The sequence below is a fragment of the Budorcas taxicolor genome, chromosome 17, assembly GCF_023091745.1.
Source record: "Budorcas taxicolor isolate Tak-1 chromosome 17, Takin1.1, whole genome shotgun sequence".
NCBI classification, from domain to species: Eukaryota; Metazoa; Chordata; class Mammalia; order Artiodactyla; family Bovidae; genus Budorcas; species Budorcas taxicolor.
This window is the reverse complement of record NC_068926.1, coordinates 4910860-4928909: the sequence shown is the minus strand read 5'-3', so window position 1 is coordinate 4928909 and position 18050 is coordinate 4910860. Positions and strand designations below refer to the sequence as shown.

Sequence of the window (18050 nt, the reverse complement as noted above, 5' to 3'; positions counted from 1 at the left end):
CGTGCACGCTGCGACTTTTGAGTCCTTGCCCCACAACTGGAGAGCCTACAGCATGCCGCCACTAAGCCTCGACACAGCCAAATGAATATTTCTAAAACTTGTTATTTGTGTAAGAAGACAGAGAAGGATAGCCATACAAAGAAGCTATAAGCAGGCTTTTGTATACCTGTCTACTTGACGATAAAGATGCAAAACATCTTTATCAATTCTGAGGAAAAAGGCCAGACTGTTCAGTAAGGTGTAGGGATAATTGGGTGTCCATCGAAATGAATTAAAGTAAGAGCCCTACCCCAGCCCTTTTCCAGAATAAACCAGAGGCCTTTTAAAGAGTGAAAGATCAAAAGAATATAGTAATAGAAGGAAAGCATTTGTGCAGTATTAGTTTGAGAGGCTTTTCAAAGCAAGACGCAGAATCTAAACGCCAAAAAGTTGATGCATTTGCACAAAGAATTAAAATTTGCAGATTGGAACATGACAACAAAAGGTAAACATTTCTAACCAAGTAATTGCCATCTTCTACATATAAATAGTCCCTAAAAATACATGAGAAAAGGGTAAACAATGCAGTGAAATAATGGTCGTAGGACGTTATTAAAGAAGTCGGTGAAGAAATACATTTACATAATCACTAGACATATGCTGCTGCTGCTGCTGCTAAGTCACTTCAGTCGTGTCCGACTCTTTGAGACCCCATAGATGGCAGCCCACTAGGCTCCCCCGTCCCTAAGATTCTCTAGGCAAGAACACTGGAGTGGGTTGCCATTTCCTTCTCCAGTGCATGAAAGTGAAAAGTGAAAGTAAAGTCACTCAGTCGTGCCCAACTCTTGGCGACCCCATAGACTGCAGCCCACCAGGCTTCTCTGTCCATGGGATTTTCCAGGCAAGAGTACTGGAGTGTGTTGCCATTGTCTTCTCCACTAGACATATGAAGAGATGCTAAATCTTGAAAACCAAAGACATACAAATTAAAACAATAATGGAATGTCATTTTTCAGCTACCAGATTATCATTCCTTTAAGCTATTGCCAGTATCCCTTTTGGGGAAACCTACAGGGAGAAAACTTGTTTTATACAGTTGATGAAGGACAAAAATGACAAAATTAAAAGTTCAGTATTACGTCACACCCATTAGGATAGCTTGTGATGAGAAAGAAAAAATGGTAAGTGTTGGAGAAATTGAACCTTGTGCATTGCTGATGGGAATGTAAAATGGTGAAGTCATTATGGAAAACAGTATGGTGTTTCCCCAGAAGGTTAAACAGAATTACCATATGACCCAGCAGTTCCACTTCAAAGTGTATACCCCCAAAGAACTGAAAACAGGAAGAGGTCTTTGGTGTAACAATGTTCAGGGCAGTGTTATTCACAGTAGTGAAAAGGTGGGAACAACCCAAAGGTTAATCACCAGGTGAATCGGTAAACAGAATGTGGTAGATACAAAACTGGAATATTTATTTAGTCTTTAAAAGGAATGAAATTCTGGGGTAAATCTCAAGGAATGCTGTTGCAGAATCGTATGATTAAAGTTTTGTAAGAAGCAGCCTAATGACTTCATTGAGTTCTACGATGTTTGAGTCTTTTTTTTAAAAAAACTCATTTTAATATCTTGAAAATATATTCATATATTGCTTATAATAGGAAAGTAATTTTTCTTCTAGTTTTATTGAGATATAGTTGGCATAACTATATAAATTTAAGGTGTACAGCATAATGATTTTATTAACATACACCATGCAGTGATTACCACAATAAATTTAGTGAATATTCATCATCTCCTATAGATACCAAATTAAAGTAATAGAAAAAAATTTTTTCTTGGATGAGAATACTTAGGATTTACTGTCTTAGCTTTCATATATAACATACACAGGGTTAATTGTATTTATCATGTTGTACATTATATCCCTGGTTTGCAGTAATAACTAGAAGTGTGTCTTTTCAGACGTAGGGAACAGACTGGGGGGTTCAGGAGGGGGAGACACGTGTACCCGTGGCTGATTCATGTTGATGTAAGGCAAAAACCACCACAATATTGTAAAGTAATTAGTCTCCAATTAAAATGAATGAATGAATTCTTTGAAAAGTGAGTACCTTTTGACTGCCCTCATGCAGTTCCCCCCGCATACCCCCGTCTCTGGTGACCACAAATTCGATCTTTTTCTGAGCCGCTATACTTTGTCGGTTCCTGTTGCACAGCCTTGTGATTCTATATTTCTGTACATTTCAAACTGATCACCATGAGAAGTATAGTTAGGATATGTCACCTAACAGAGATATTAGAGTGATTGACTGCATTCCACACACTGTACATTTCATGCCCATGAGTCATTTATTTTGCAACTGGAAGTTTGTACCTGTTAATCTCCCTCACCTGTTCCTTTCTTCTCCTACCCCCTTACCCAGGAAAAGGATTTCTAAAATAATAGTTAAGTATGATCACAATATAGAAAATTTTATGTTTCACAGTACAGAGATAACCATTTTCAACTTTTGTGCATTTTCTTAAAGGTTTTAATTTGGGGGGGTTGGTTTTTTGATCATACATAGTCTCTCAAAGGGCTTCCCTGGTGTCTCAGACAGTAAAGAATCTGCCTGCAATGTGGGAGACCTGGGTTCGATCCCTGGGTTGAGATCATGGCAACTCAAGACTTTTTAAATATATAAAATCTTAAATTATACTGGGTCTCTCTCTCTTTCTCTCTCTCTTTTTTTTTTTTTTTTTTTTTAGGAGAAACAAGACGTAGAACCTCTTTTTTCCATACCATATTGTACATGAGTTTTGATAAAGCAGTAGGCTTACCTGGTTTCTTTTACTGTTACCTTTTCTCCCCAACCTCCCTTCCTTGACATTCTTGCCCACCTATGAGGACTTCTGTATTTCTTTCAAAAGCTTTGAAATTTTATTTCTAAAAAGGAGCAAATCAGAATTCCAGTGCAGCCAGCTTGAATCAATCTTTCTGTTCCTCCAGGCAGTGAATTAGCCCTTTAGAAAACATTGGCATTATGTCTCTGAAGCCTCAGAGTCTGTATAGGGGACTGGGATGCATTAAAGAGAAGCATTGTCAGATCCTTCCTCAAGTCTAAAGATGAAATCCTGTTCTTACTAATTATAAGTCATTTTTGTTGCTGCTGCTGCTGTTTTTTCTGTGTTACTTGGGTTTTAAAAGTTGTTTGCTTTAATGAAAGTTGGAAGTGGAATGTTATAGTACGTAGTTGGTTCTTGTTTTATGTTACAGAAATATGTCAAGAGAGTTTGCTCCTTAAAGGAGTCCTGTGGTGAATTTTTTTTCTCATTATAGAATATCACTTCTTTTTCTAATTTTGTGAATGTGGACTTTTGTGTTTCTTTCAGTGATAAATGCTGAGATACTTTGTTTCTGGTTCAGACTACAGTGCCTAGCAATAATTCATTTTTGCTGGTGAACTAGGTAGTATTCTCCCATATATTAATATCTTGTGTGTTTTAGTTGGATTTGTTACTGCAAAAAAACAGATTTCTGTAGTAGTTCAGTAGTTCTCAAAAGTGTGATGCCCGTAATCAGAAGCGTCAGCATCCTATCACCTGGGAGCATGTTAGAAATGCACATTGTGAGGCTCTGCCCTAGACCTCTTCTATTCAAAGCAAGAGGTGGGGCCCAGCAGCCTGGGCTTTAACACGCCCTTCGGGTGACCCTGATGTGTGCTCAACTTTAGGACTACTGGTTTAGATTATATCTACAGGGGCTGAAAATCTCGGCTCTTAATCACTGAAGGCCTAGATTTGGTTTAATTCCAAGGTATGTGTTAGGAACTATGGCAATATTGCTTCTAAGAGATGTGTAGATGAGAAACAGATAGCATGGGCTGCCTCACGGAAGTTGCTTTCATTGCTTCGCGCAGTTGAGAGTTTAAGAACTAAACATAGAGCCAAGACTGCTTCCCTGCTGAGTTGAACCAAACTGTTTCAGTGCTTAGGATAATCAGCAGAAGCTTCTCATTTGATACCATCATTTAACAGAGATGGTTAAAGTGGCAAATCATGCAATCACATCTAAAATACGTAAGGTTATTTTCAGAGTTAAGAAATTCCTGAATTAGCTCTCTTTCAAAAGCTTTTAAGTTGTAAATAATTACAAGCAGACATACAATATCTGGGAGACATTTCATTAATGTAATTAAGATATATTAATATGTCCATTAATTATTGGCTTATTTTTACATTTATATTGGCTTATGTCTACCTATCTGGTTAGTTTTTAAACATTTGTAATATAAAAATGTTATGCTAATACCTATGTGTATTTTTTCATTGGAAAATACTCCTAAATGTAGCTATTACATGCATTTATTAAATTATTTCAGGTGGGTCCTTCAGGGTGGAATATTAACATTTTAAACATGGTGTTGTTTTATAAATGAGAACTCTTGTTTTAAAGAACAAGGTCTCCTTGCTAAATTTAGGGCTTTAAAGCTTATTTTGGCTCTTAACTCTACAGCAGATTTTTGTATTTCAACTTAGGAAGATAATTACTCTCTCTAGAGGAGGTGTAACTGGTTTGGTGGTAATGTCCTCTTGTCATCACAGATGGATCTAGTTTGTGCTATGGATTAGAATCAGGGACTAGACAACCAAAGGAATACTAACAATATTCCCTTTGTGCATATTGAGAAGTGGAAGATTTCTTAAAGTCAGGGTAAAGCTACCAACTTTTGGAAGATATTGTTTGTGATTTTTAAGCAAAAAAGGGTATCTAAGTATAATTTACCCTCTACATATAATGAAGTCATATTGTGAAAGGTCATTTTTTTTTTTTTACAATCAGCCAAAAGAAATTACTCATCCATCTGTTAATTATTTTCCAAATGTTTATAACTTAAGAGTGAATGAAGAGTAGAATATACTTTAAGAAAGCCCTTACCCAAGGGGCTTCCCTTGTGGCTCAGCTGGCAAAGAATCGGCCTGCAGTGTGGGAGACCAGAATTCAATCCCTGGGTTGGGAAGATCCCCTGGAGAAGGGAAAGGCTACCCACTCCAGTATTCTGGCCTAGAGAATTCCATGGACTGTAGAATCCAGGGGGTCGCAAAGAGTCAGACACGACTGAGCAACTTTCACTTTCACCCAGTCAATGAGCCTAAGATTTCTAACTAGTTTACAGCAAAAGATGTGGTAGAGAATTTTCTGTGATTATTTATTTAGTTTGGGGCCCGGGTAAGATTAATAAAATCGAGGCGGGAAGCAGTGTTCTGAAATTAACCAGTCCCTTTCGATGTGGGCTCAACCCACATGCTAATGAATATTCTGTGTCTAAGGTCTCTTTATGCTTGTGTTATTTAATCCATTTTCAGCATAACTTACTACTTTCTAAGCTTGAGTGCTTAAACTGGTTTCTTTTAAGGTATCTAAAACATGTAATATTGGCAGTGCTGTGCTGCGCTTAGTCATGTTCAGCTCTTTGTGACCCCGTGGACCATAGCCTGCCAGGCTCCTCTGTCAATGGGAAGTCTCTAGGCAAGAGTGCTGGAGTGGGTTGCCATACCTTCGTCCCGGGGACCTTGCCCACCCAGGGATTGAGCCCAGGTCCCCTGCATTGCAGACGGATTCTTTACCATCTGAGCCGCCAAGGAAGCCCATGAATACTGGAGTGGGTAGCCTATGCCCTCTCCAGGGGATCTTCCTGATCCAGGGATCAAGCCAGGGTCTCTCGCACTGCAGGCCATTCTTTACCAACTGAGCTACCAGGGAAGCCCAAATTGGCAGTAGATTTGTCTGAAAGATTTTTTTCTTGTCTAAGAACTCAGTGTATAATTCCTCACAAAGTACCTTATTTAAGAAGAATAATTAAGAATAATTTCATTTTTGACTCTCTATTAGTGAAACAGGTCACAGGACTACCAGTATATAAGAAACAGAGTGTTTCAAAGAGAATTTAGTCTGAAGTGAAATGGAATTTGAAGAGAGAATGTATATAAAACAAGATTTTGTTGAACTTTCAAATTAAAATTTTAAATGGTATACTTTGTGACGGAGGCAGGGAATCTGATGAATGAAGACTGAAAAGATTGGTAACATATTCATTTTTTGTGTGTAGGATAAGAAGAAATATTTTAAACGTTTTCAGCCTGCCCTAGTGATTCATGGTGCTTGCTTTTCCTCAAGTTAGAGAAGTCAGTTCCCCAAGTAGTCTTTGACATTTTTTGTTATGCTGACTTGGGCTGAAGGCAAATCTTATTTTGTCTTCTTGATTCAGAAACTTTATATTAAGGCAGTTTATCTTAGCAAGCCATTTTATTTGTTTCAATTTTATAGTTATCTGAGGGAAACCAAAAGTATGCGAACCTACAGAAGAGCATCGAGAAAGCTAAAGTTGGCAGACATGAGACGGTAAGCTGTATCTGCACATCCTTTAATAATGCCAGTCCTCAGTGTAGGGAAAGCAGCAGTGCTTCCTGTGAGGAGGGTGCTGCTCCTTCTAGGAAAGAAGCCAGCCCCAGCAAAGGCTGTGAACATTTGGCCTGGTAGATCCACTGACTGTGAACCTAGATTTATCATTATTGTATTGTATACGGCAGGGTAGCAAAAAAACATAAACCCCGGAGCCAGACTGCCTGCATTTTCGTCTCCTAAACTCACTCTCCTCCGTTTTCTCAGTTGTAAAATGGGGAATAATAAAATCTACTTCATTGAGTTATTGTTTGATTAAGCTAGCTAATATTTGCAAAGCACTTAGAAGAGAGCCTGGCACAAAGTAAGCTCTGTTTAAATGTTTATGTAAATTTTTAAGAGTTGGGATTTTTAAAAGTCTTGGCACAGAACCAATTGAAAACTGTCAATATAGGGTCCTTGTGGTCTTGTAATATTTTTAAATTATTTAAATGAATATTGACGTACTTTATTTTAAAAAGTACGGTGTTCTCTAAAGTATTGTATTCTTTGTCACTTCAGTCGTGTCCGACTCTGCACCACCCCATAGACGGCAGCCCACTAGGTCCCCCATCTCTGGGATTCTCCAGGCAAGATCACTGGAGTGGGTTGCCATTTCCTTTTCCAATGCATGAAAGTGAAAAGTGAAAGTGAGGTCGCTCAGTCATGTCCAACTCCTAGTGACCCCATGGACTGCAGCCTACCAGGCTCCTCTGTCCATGGGACTCTGCAGGCAAGAGTACTGGAGTGGGTTGCCATTGCCTAAAGTATTGTATTAGGGGCAGGGGCTTTTAAAAATCACTTTACTTTTTAGTTTTATCATTATCTCAAGTTTGAACTTATGACTTGAAAGAATGTTGAAGATCAACATGAACCTCTAAGCCCTTCATCTCAGCCTCTGTACCACTTGTGGAAGAGACTCAAAAACTTGTCACATTGTACAAAAGAATACATCACAGATTTACATGGCTTTATGCTTTTCAAAGTTATTTTACATACATTCTTTTATGTGAGTAGTCAGCACAGCCACGGATAGGAATTGGAGAATGGTAATTGCTAAAGAATATTTAAGGGAAGGTGAGTTCTGTGCACAACCTGAAACTTGTATTTCTTCATTTGGCAACAATTAGCACTTTTTAAAATTCAACTGTGGTTTTTTTCCTTTGATTTGGCAATAACCTATAGAAGCACCTTCAACTAATGGTGACATATTCATGCCCCATAATAGTCAGTCTGCTGAAGATTACCCAGTCCACTTTAACCACCGAAACTAGGGGGGAAAACCACTAGCAAACCTAGTTGGTGCCTACAGCTGTCAGAAGAATGACTCCTGAGAAAGATGAACTATCACGTTCATCCTGAGTTCGCTAGTCAGGAGTTGGTCTACCTATTAGATATATTCCTGGTGATGCTGCTGCTGCTGCTGCTGCTGCCAGGGAAGAAGACATAACTATCACATATATTCTGCTTACTGTGAGCCAGGCAGGTACTGTTCCAAAGGTGTTCTCCGTATTGAATTTTGCCAACAGTCCAAGGAGGTGGCCTCTATTACTGTCTTCATTTTTACGTTTGAGGAACTGAAAGCACAAAAAGGTTAAGTAATGTGGCAAAGGTCTTGTTGCTAATAACCAGTCTGGGACGGCTCTCAGTTCAGGATATGTGGAGAGCTGTCCCTGTGTTCACACAGACACTCAGCACTCTGCTTCACCTGGCTTCATTAGCTTTTTCTCCTCTCATTTTTCATTGAGGATTATGTATGATTTGGGCATTGATAGCAAATAATGATCATCATATCTTGTGATTATTTTAAATCACTCCTGAACTGTGCTAATATGGCCTACATAAACATATATAGCTGTTTACTTTTGAATTAAAATTAAATACAATAAAATTCAGTTTCTCAGTAATAAGAGTCACATTTCATGTACTTAGTAGCCCCGTGTAGTTAATGTTACCTGCACTGGAGAACACAGATCTAGAACGTTTCTATTATTGCAGAGTTCTGTTGGACTCTGCTACATCAGAGCTGTACATGCATTCTGTTGCATCAATGCTAGGAAAAGGAGCCAAAGAGAGCAACTGAAGGCAAAAGTACAAAAATACAAGCTAGCAAGGGACCTTAAACGAGTCCCATTAGAGAGCTTGAACTCTATTTGGTTTTCCCTCAAACTTATCCTATAGTTGGAGAAGGAAATGGCAACCCACTCCAGTATCCTTGCCCTGAAAATCTCGTGGACAGAGGAGCCTGGTCTGCTGCAGTACATGGGGTCGCAAAGAGTCGGGCACGACTGAGCGAGTAACACTTACCCTATAATTCTATACCATAACCTTTTCCAGTATTTGATTTTGGTTTGGGCTTATTTTTCACACATATAAACTGAATACCAACAGCACTGTGACTTCTACCTGTTAATGAAAACCACGGCTAGAAATTTCAAATACTGTTTATTGGATCATTTTTTGTTTCAAAGTTTTATTTTGGTTTGCCTTTAAAGGAAAGTGATAGGAGGTCACAGTTCTATTGTTTCTGATATCTTTACATATTTTTTAAAGTTAATCATTCTTGAAGACTAGAAAATTATCTAGAACACTTTTTTTAAGGAAAACTTTATACTGTCTGATGTTGCCATAAAATTTACATATATATATAGTGGGGTGTGTGTGTGTGTGTGTGTGTGTGTGTGTGTGTGTGTGTATACACAATCTTGTGGAACTCTCCAAAAAATTACCATTTGTCATGTAATGACAAATGACAATTATCATGTAATAATCATCTTTGAGTTTCCATTCAGTTAACATATACAGAAGATAATTGGAGATTGCAGACAAAAATGAGAATTGAGTTTGTTCTTATACTGTGAATATATGTATGTGTGTGTGTATACTAATGTTAATGTTGTCAAAAGCCCAGTGTGTATCAGTTATGAGAAATAAGATAAAAAATGTTTATAAAATGTATAATCTTATAACATGGCATTTTGTTTGTCTTACTGGACATAATGTTACGTTGATGCAGGAAGAGCGAACTATGCTAGCCAAAGAGCTTTCTTCACTTCGAGACCAAAAGGAACAGCTTCAGGCTGAAGTAGAAAAATACAGAGAATGTGACCCACAGGTTGTGGAAGAAATACGTAAGTTTGTGTTAGTCCCTAAGAGTTCTTAACTTTGCTAATGAAAGATACTTTATACTTCTAGTTGCCTTGTAACCTTTCTCCATGTATGTGAGAAAATAAAGCCCTTAATGCTATTACTATTGCGTTAATATTTCCATTAAGGAGTCTTAATGTTAAAGCACTGAATAGTCAAAACTGAGCAGTTCAAGAATAAGGAGAGTTGGTGGGGTAAAATGTAAGCTTAGGAAACTGAGGAGTCAGAGAAGGAGCTAAGTTGACCTCAAGTACCTTGGATCCAGAAAGAAATACACTGTTATAGGAAAAGAATACCAGAAGATTTGAGTTTAAAAATTGCAGAAAATTAATCGGTGTGTTGATTTTCCATTTGAATATTCCAGTGATGTTTCTCCTTACTTTTAAACCAGAGTCCCCAAAGCTGCATTTTCAATATTTTTTTGTACATTTATATAAAGATAGAATTTTGAATATTTGAGGAAATGAAAGATATTATACTTAATTGTTTAGAAAAATATGCATGACTTTTTTCATATTTTTCTGTCTCAGATTTTCTTTTCATTTAGGAAATTATCAAGTAAAACATTTAGAAAAATGGATATTATAGTATGTGATTGAAGGCTTTGAGAGAAATTGAAAATATTTAGTATTTTTAAATTAACCTGAGGACAGTTTGATTACAGTTAAGTTTGATGGTGTTATTTATAACTAAAAAAATGTTAAGCAGTTCAGTTAGTGGAATCTAAAGTTAAACTTAATTTTAGAGATTGATTCCATTTTACACAACTCCAAGAGGGGCCATTCAAATATATGTAGTACACGGCCTAGATAATATATATTAGCCCTGATTCAGCCGATTACCCAGGGTGATTTTCAAAGCAAAGTGGAGACTTTGAAAGAAGAACCGTCTGTGCCAGTCATTTTCTGTGAATTCTTTGAGGAGATAATGTTGACTCTTTCATGCTGCCCCGGTTTCGTTTCATGTATCATCTTCCTACAGAAGAATCTGTTGATACTAACCAAATCTGCTTCAGAATTGGCCACTCTACTCTGTTTTATTAAAGTTCTAACTACTGTCCCGTGACCCTCAGTGTACACGGGCACATCAGCACAGCAGGAGACGGGTTAGGCGTTCTCTCCTAGGAAGCGAGGCCTCGCCGTCAGTCGCCCGTGAAAGGAAGCCCAGACTACTTGTTAGAGAGGACAGCAAATATTGTGTATCCTGCCCAGAGCAGTGTCTCGTCAAAGAGCATTTTTAAGAACGGTTTTCTTACCCAGATTTGTAATACTTCTGGTGGCTTATTTTCAGGATCAGCCTGGCTATTCCCTCTGGCAGTTGATCCTGAAAATTCTGTTTCAGGAACCAAATATGATCGTTCGTATATTACTTTCACTTGGATCTACCTTCCTGATTTTAGTTTTGTCTAATTCTTGGACTTTTTTTCTTGAAGTGTCAACTCTTTGCTTACCTGCCTCATTCTCTTTTCTGTCTAGGGACCCACAGCTCGTAGCCACACCCAGCCATGGCTTCTGCTTTTCACTTTGTGGTCCCTATTGTATTGCCACAGCTCTTTCCCTGGGCAGATGACTGTGCCTAATATCACCTCCACTTGTAACCTCCCATTTTTACAGACCTTTCCCCAGGTGGACTGTATCTGTCCACTCAGGACTAACTAAAAACTCTTACTTAGGCTTTCAGAATCACTCTGACCCTCACTGATGGTGATCCTAAGCCAGTATATCTTATAGTGCAGAAAATCAGTAGGGATTTTGTGCCAGACTAATTCATGAAGTGGGAAGACTTATTTTCGAGCATGTAACTTCAGATTTGACATTGCTTGTACGTCTGAACCAAGGAGCAATTTTGGCAAGTGCATCACTTCTTAGAAAGGTGATAAAACTTGAAGGGAGAAGTTTCAGGTATATTAAAGGTGATGGATTTTCTGGAGAGAAGACTAGCACAGTTGAGATAGAAGTTGCAACTGTAGTTTTGTACTAGTTGCCTGAATTCTGCTCTCCATCTTAACCTTTAAATTTAACACTTTGGTAATTTATTCTTCAACCCAAGGAAATATGCCAATGTGAATGAGTTTTAAGCAGGGTAGGAGGGCTAAGTCAATGAGAAGAAAAATTTTCTGGTTTACAGTAAGTTAATAGATTTTCTCTCTCTTCATCAGCATCACACCTAGATTATCTTTTAGTATTTATTTATGCAACCATATAAGGTGAATCTGTATTTGGGTCCTATAAATTTATAATCATTAATCTATTACACATATATGAACTTTTGACATTTTCACATTGTACATTTTTTACCTTAATCGGAGAATGAGAGGATAAGAGTCTTTCCTGGCTTTGTGCTATTACTTTTTCATTCCATTAAAAAAATCATCTATTTTTATAAAATATATAATTATAGAAAATTGCATATTAAAGAGACAGTAGATATCTAGGGTAATTACATTATTTCAAAAATACATTTTAGATGTGAAGGTAGAGTATTTTTTCCTATGGAAACTATAGAACTACAATCAGAATGAAAAAAAAGTAGCTGTCAGAGCCTGTACACCTAGAGAAGGAGTTTCTAGACCGACTTTAGTTCATGCTTTTATGGAGAAATGCCTAGTCCTCTGCTCTTACAATTCAGAACAGCTCACAAAGGTTTATTCAGATGTGGCACTCTGACTTTCAGCCAAGATAAAGTAGTAATCTACTGACTTTACGCACACATAAAAACAATAAATACGAAATAATGGTTTCCAAGATACTTGAAATTAGATGGCAAAGAAAAGTGATTCCTAGAAAAAGGAAACAGACAAAGTAGGCCTTACGATTATCCCAACTTATTTTTTTTGAGGGAGTTTCCTGGCTGCAGCACAAGGAAGGAGAAGCTCGGAAGAGCCCTGCAGACTTCCTGAGTCAGGGTGAAACTGGGAGTCAGGGAGACCAGCGTGGACAGAGTTCATGGGACAGCATGCGGGAGAGCAGAGAGTGGCACAGACAGAGGGCCCTGGGGTCTAGAGAGAGCTCCTCTCAGGTATCCCGCGCACACTTGTGAGGAGACTGCCCAAAGCTGAGGAAAGAACGATCGCAGAGGGCCAGCAGGAAACCAGTGCCAGGCAGTCCGACAGGACCAGGAATAGTGTCTCTTCTCAGCAGCCGGATTAGAAGCATTTGTGCGTCACGAGGCACTGAGTAGAGTGTCCAAGATGGACTTAGCTCTGCTCTCAACCGAGCTCACAAACTGTAAGAGCAAGCCTTGAAAGCATCAAATTATTGCAAAGTGACTTAGATGCATTCCAGACAAAGCTCAGTAATACACAAAAATACCCAGCACCCAGCCATGTAAAATTCGTAATGTCTGGCATACAATGAAAGATTACCAAGCATATACAAAGAAGTAGGAAAAATATGTTCATTAGTGAGAAGAATACTCCTTCAATCAAAACTGATGGAGAATTGACACAGATAATGGAATTCAGTTCAGTTCAGTCGCTCAGTCCTGTCCGACTCTTGGCGACACCATGAATCGCAGCACGCCAGGCCTCCCTGTCCATCACCAACGCCCGGAGTTCACTTAGACTCACGTCCATCGAGTCGGTGATGCCATCCAGCCATCTCATCCTCTGTCGGCCCCTTCTCCTCCTGCCCACAATCCCTCCCAGCATCAGAGTCTTTTCCAATGAGTCAACTCTTTGCATGAGGTGGCCAAAGTACTGGACTTTCAGCTTTAGCATCATTCCTTCCAAAGAAATCCCAGGGTTGATCTCCTTCAGAATGGACTGGTTGGATCGCCTTGCAGTCCAAGGGACTCTCAAGAGTCTTCTCCAACACCACAGTTCAAAAGCATCAATTCTTCGGCGCTCAGCTTTCTTCACGGTCCAACTCTCACATCCATACATGACCACAGGAAAAACCATAGCCTTGACTAGATGGACCTTTGTTGGCAAAGTAATGTCTCTGCTTTTGAATATACTATCTAGGGTGGTCACAACTTTTCTTCCAAGGAGTAAGTGTCTTTTAGTTTCATGGCTGCAATCACCATCTGCAGTGATTTTGGATCCCCCAAAAATAAAGTTTGATACTGTTTCCACTGTTTCCCCATCTATTTCCCATGAAGTGATGGGACCAGATGCCATGATGTTCGTTTTCTGAATGTTGAGCTTTAAGCCAACTTTTTCACTCTCCTCTTTCACTTTCATCAAGAGGCTTTTTAGCTCCTCTTCACTTTCTGCCATAAGGGTGGTGTCATCTGCATATCTGAGGTTATTGATATTTCTCCCGGCAATCTTGATTCCAGCTTGTGCTTCTTCCAGCCCAGCGTTTCTCATGATGTACTCTGCATAGAAGTTAAATAAGCAGGGTGACAATATACAGCCTTGACGTACTCCTTTTCTTATTTGGAACCAGTCTGTTGTTCCATGTCCAGTTCTAACTGTTGCTTCCTGACCTGCATACAGATTTCTCAAGAGGCAGGTCAGGTGGTCTGGTATTCCCATCTCTTTCAGAATTTTCCACAGTTTATTGTGATCCACATAGTCAAAGGTTTTGGCATAGTCAATAAAGCAGAAATAGATGTTTTTCTGGAACTCTCTTGCTTTTTCCATGATCCAGCAGATGTTGGCAATTTATCTCTGGTTCCTCTGCCTTTTCTAAAACCAGCTTGAACATCAGGGAGTTCACAGTTCACGTATTGCTGAAGCCTGGCTTGGAGAATTTTGAGCGTTACTTTACTAGCACGTGAGATGGGTGCAACTGTGCGGTAGTTTGAGCATTCTTTGTCATTGCTTTTCTTTGGAATTGGAATGAAAACTGACCTTTTGCAGTCCTGTGGTGACTGCTGAGTTTTCCAAACTTGCTGGCATATTGAGTGTAGCACTTTCACAGCATCATCTTTCAGGATTTGAAATAGCTCAGCTGGAATTCCATCACCTCCACTAGCTTTGCTCGTAGGGATGCTTTCTAAGGCCCACTTGACTTCACATTCCAGGATGTCTGGCTCTAGGTGAGTGATCACACCATTGTGATTATCCGGGTCGTGAAGATCTTTTTTGTATAGTTCTGTGTATTCTTGCCACGTCTTCTTAATATCTTCTGCTTCTAATTGGTCCATACCATTTCTGTCCTTTATTGAGCCCATCTTTGCATGAAATGTTCGCTTGGTATCTCTAATTTTCTTGAAGAGATCTCTAGTCTTTCCCATTCTGTTGTTTTCCTCTATTTCTTCGCATTGATTGCTGAGGAAGGCTTTCTTATCTCTTCTTGCTATTCTTTGGAACTCTGCATTCAGATGCTTATATCTTTCCTTTTCTCCTTTGCTTTTTGTTTGTCTTCTTTTCACAGCTATTTGTAAGGCCTCCCCAGACAGCCATTTTACCTTTTTGCAATTCTTTTCCATGGGGATGATCTTGATCCCTGTCTCCTGTACAATGTCACGAACCTCCGTCCATAGTTCATCAGGCACTCTATCTATCAGATCTAGTCCCTTAAATCTATTTCTCACTTCCACTGTATAATCATAAGGGATTTGATTTAGGTCATACCTGAATGGTCTAGCGATTTTCCCTACTTTCTTCAATTTCAGTCTGAATTTGGCAATAAAGAGTTCATGATCTGAGCCACAGTCCGCTCCTGGTCTTGTTTTTGCTGACTGTGTAGAGCTTCTCCATCTTTGGCTGCAAAGAATATAGTCAGTCTGATTTCGGTGTTGACCATCTGGTGATGTCCATGTGTAGAGTCTTCTCTTTTGTTGTTGGATAATGGAATTAGAAGACCATAAATGTAAAAGTTACTGTGAAAATGAAAGTTGCTCAGTCACATCTGACTCTTTGCAACCTCATGGACTATACAGTCCATGGAATTCTCCAGGCCAGAATACTGAATTGGATAGCCTTTCTCTTCTCTAGGGGATCTTCCCAACCCAGGGATTGAACCCAAGTCTCCTGCATTGCAGGCAGATTCTAAATGTATTCTATATGTTCAGAAAGTAAATAGAAACATTGAAGACATAAAAAAGATCCAAGTCAAGCTTCTGGAGATGAACACTGCAGTGTCTGAAAAGAAAAATGCACTGGATTAGATTAATAGCAGATTAAACTTGCAGGATTAGTGTATTTAAAGACTATGGCAATAAATATGATCCAGAGTGAAACTCAGAGAAAAAGAAAAATTTTTAATGAAAATAGCATTTGTGAAATATAAGACAACTTCAGTGACCCTAATATACGTGTAATTGCAGTCCCAGAAAGGGTGTATATTGGGGATGGGGGCACGGTAGGGACATTTCAGGTCAGAAAAATATCTGAGGAAATAAAGGCTAAATTTTTTTCAAATTTGATTAAAACTGTAAACCCACAGATTCAAGAAATTTAAATATGTAGGTAGTAAATGGCAGTAATTTTCTTATCACTAAATCTAGAGAACTTTTTAGGCTTTAACTTGACCGACCTGAAATCCTCTTTCCTCAATGAGATTATTGTTTTTAAAATGTGCTTTTTGATAATGAGGGACTTCCAAGGATTTGGCTATCATATTATTGCAGAACAGATTAAAAGATTATAGGTTTCACAAATTGAGTTTAATAGGATTTTGTTCTTAGCATGGCTATAGCACCCAAATTATAACAATCGGGCTTGTCTCTAAGTTTATAATGGCTTATTTTGAAACAATTCTTCTGTGGGTAATAGCTATAACCCGTATGTCCATGTAGATACAGCTATGTATTATCTTTTATTTCTCAATAATCCCTGTAGGGAATATTTATATTTCATCATGCTAATTGAATTAAAGTAAGAACAGATAAAATAAATTGTAGTAAAAATGAATTCTCACAGTAAAAGGTTTGGAAAGTAAATCTTATAAGTGCTTAAGAGATTTTTCTTAGAAGTAAATGCCCAGATAACAATGAAAATGGTGGAGTAAGGGCCTTTGAAAATGTACCCTTCCATGAAAACTGGAAAAAATTATTACAGCTTTTGCAGAACTAAAGACGTACCTAGTCAAGAAAAATGGCCAAATCTCTGTAAGGGACAAGCTTTGTGCTGTTCACCTTGCCCTACTGCCATCTCCTGCTCTCCAGCTCAGCAGTAACCTTGAGAAATGACAGCCCTGCATTCTTAGCATCAAAGGGAGTAGAATGGACCAGGAGCTCTTTCAGACCCTCATGCCAAAGAATTGTTGTCATTATTTGCCATCTTTGATGCTCCCCTAAAAGCTACCAATAGAAAGGATTGCTTTTTTTTTCACCTGACTTGGAATATGCCCATCACTAACAGGGGAGCACCCCTTGGAAGTATTTGTCTAAAACTGTTACAGGCAAGAATTTTAACTTCACAGCTCTCTTGGGTGATGAATAGGTTAACAAAAACAGTGGGCTGACCAAAAAATTTTAAAGGAGAAGCCAAAAGAGATGTTCTCAGAGACCTTGAAATCAACATATTCCTAGAAATCTAAATGCCCATACACACGTTGGGCTGTGCTCATTCTCATAGACGACCTGAAGCGGTCCTAACCTCCCACTGCCTGCTGACCTTGACACTGTGTAGAGGTGGAGGCTAGAGCAGAGTTGTAAATCACCTAACTGAATATTGTTGGAACATGCTCAAGCACACACATGCAGCCTCTCAGCAGAGATGTGAAGATTTAGTCCGGGTGTTTAAGGAAATCTGTATTCAGTCATTGGCTGACCAGTAAGCAAACTGACTGGAGACTTCAGTAGCCATACATAACAAAAAATACAGACTTGACAGAATTAGTTCAGAGAAATCACTAGGTAAACAATAACTAGTAGCCGCAACAGCAACCCTGGGAAGGTGGGAAGAATCAGATTTCCAAAGTTGTAAATGTCCAATTTCCACTGAAAAATTGCAAGACATGTAACGAAATAAGAAAATATACCTCATGCATGATTTTGAACTTTAAATCAGCTGTTTAAATGTGTGAAAAGAGCCAAAGAAAAATATGTTGGACTTCCCTGGTGGTGCAGTAGATACAAATCCAACTGCCAATGCAGGGGACACGGGTCCCATCCCCAGGCCAGGAAGAGTCCACGTGCTGGGGAGCAACTGAGCCTGCAAGCCCACTAGGCACTGCCGCAGCCCACGTGCCTAGAACCTGTGCTCTGCAACGAGAGGGACGACCACAGTGAAGTGCACTTTGACGTGCCCCACCACTGCAGCAAAGAGGAGCCCCTGTACGCTGCAGCTAGAGAAAACCCTCGCGCAGCAGTGAAGACCCAGTGCAACCAAAAATAAATACATTTTTTTAAAGAGAAAAAATGATCTGTCTAAAGCAGAGTACATCATGCGAAATGCCAGGCTGGATAAAGCATAAGCTGGAATCGGGATTGCTGGGAGAAATACCAATAACCTCAGATATGCAGATGACACAACCCTTATGGCAGAAAGCGAAGAAGAACTAAAGAGCCTCTTGATGAAAGTGAAAAAGAGGAGAGTGAAAAGGTGGCTTAAAACTCAACATTCAGAAAACTAAGATCATGGCATCTGGTCCCATCACTTCATGG

The 18050-nt window shown here is 39.0% G+C and overlaps 1 protein-coding gene across 1 annotated transcript in view; it reads left to right on the top strand.

The window, feature by feature from the left end:
* MND1 (meiotic nuclear divisions 1) overlaps positions 1–18050 on the top strand; it is a 77763-nt gene that overhangs the window by 40209 nt on the left and 19504 nt on the right. Inside the window, exons 5-6 of the mRNA XM_052655047.1 lie at positions 6288–6362; positions 9418–9532. Of these exons, the coding sequence (XP_052511007.1) occupies positions 6288–6362; positions 9418–9532 (190 nt within the window). The remainder of the gene's footprint in view (positions 1–6287; positions 6363–9417; positions 9533–18050) is intronic.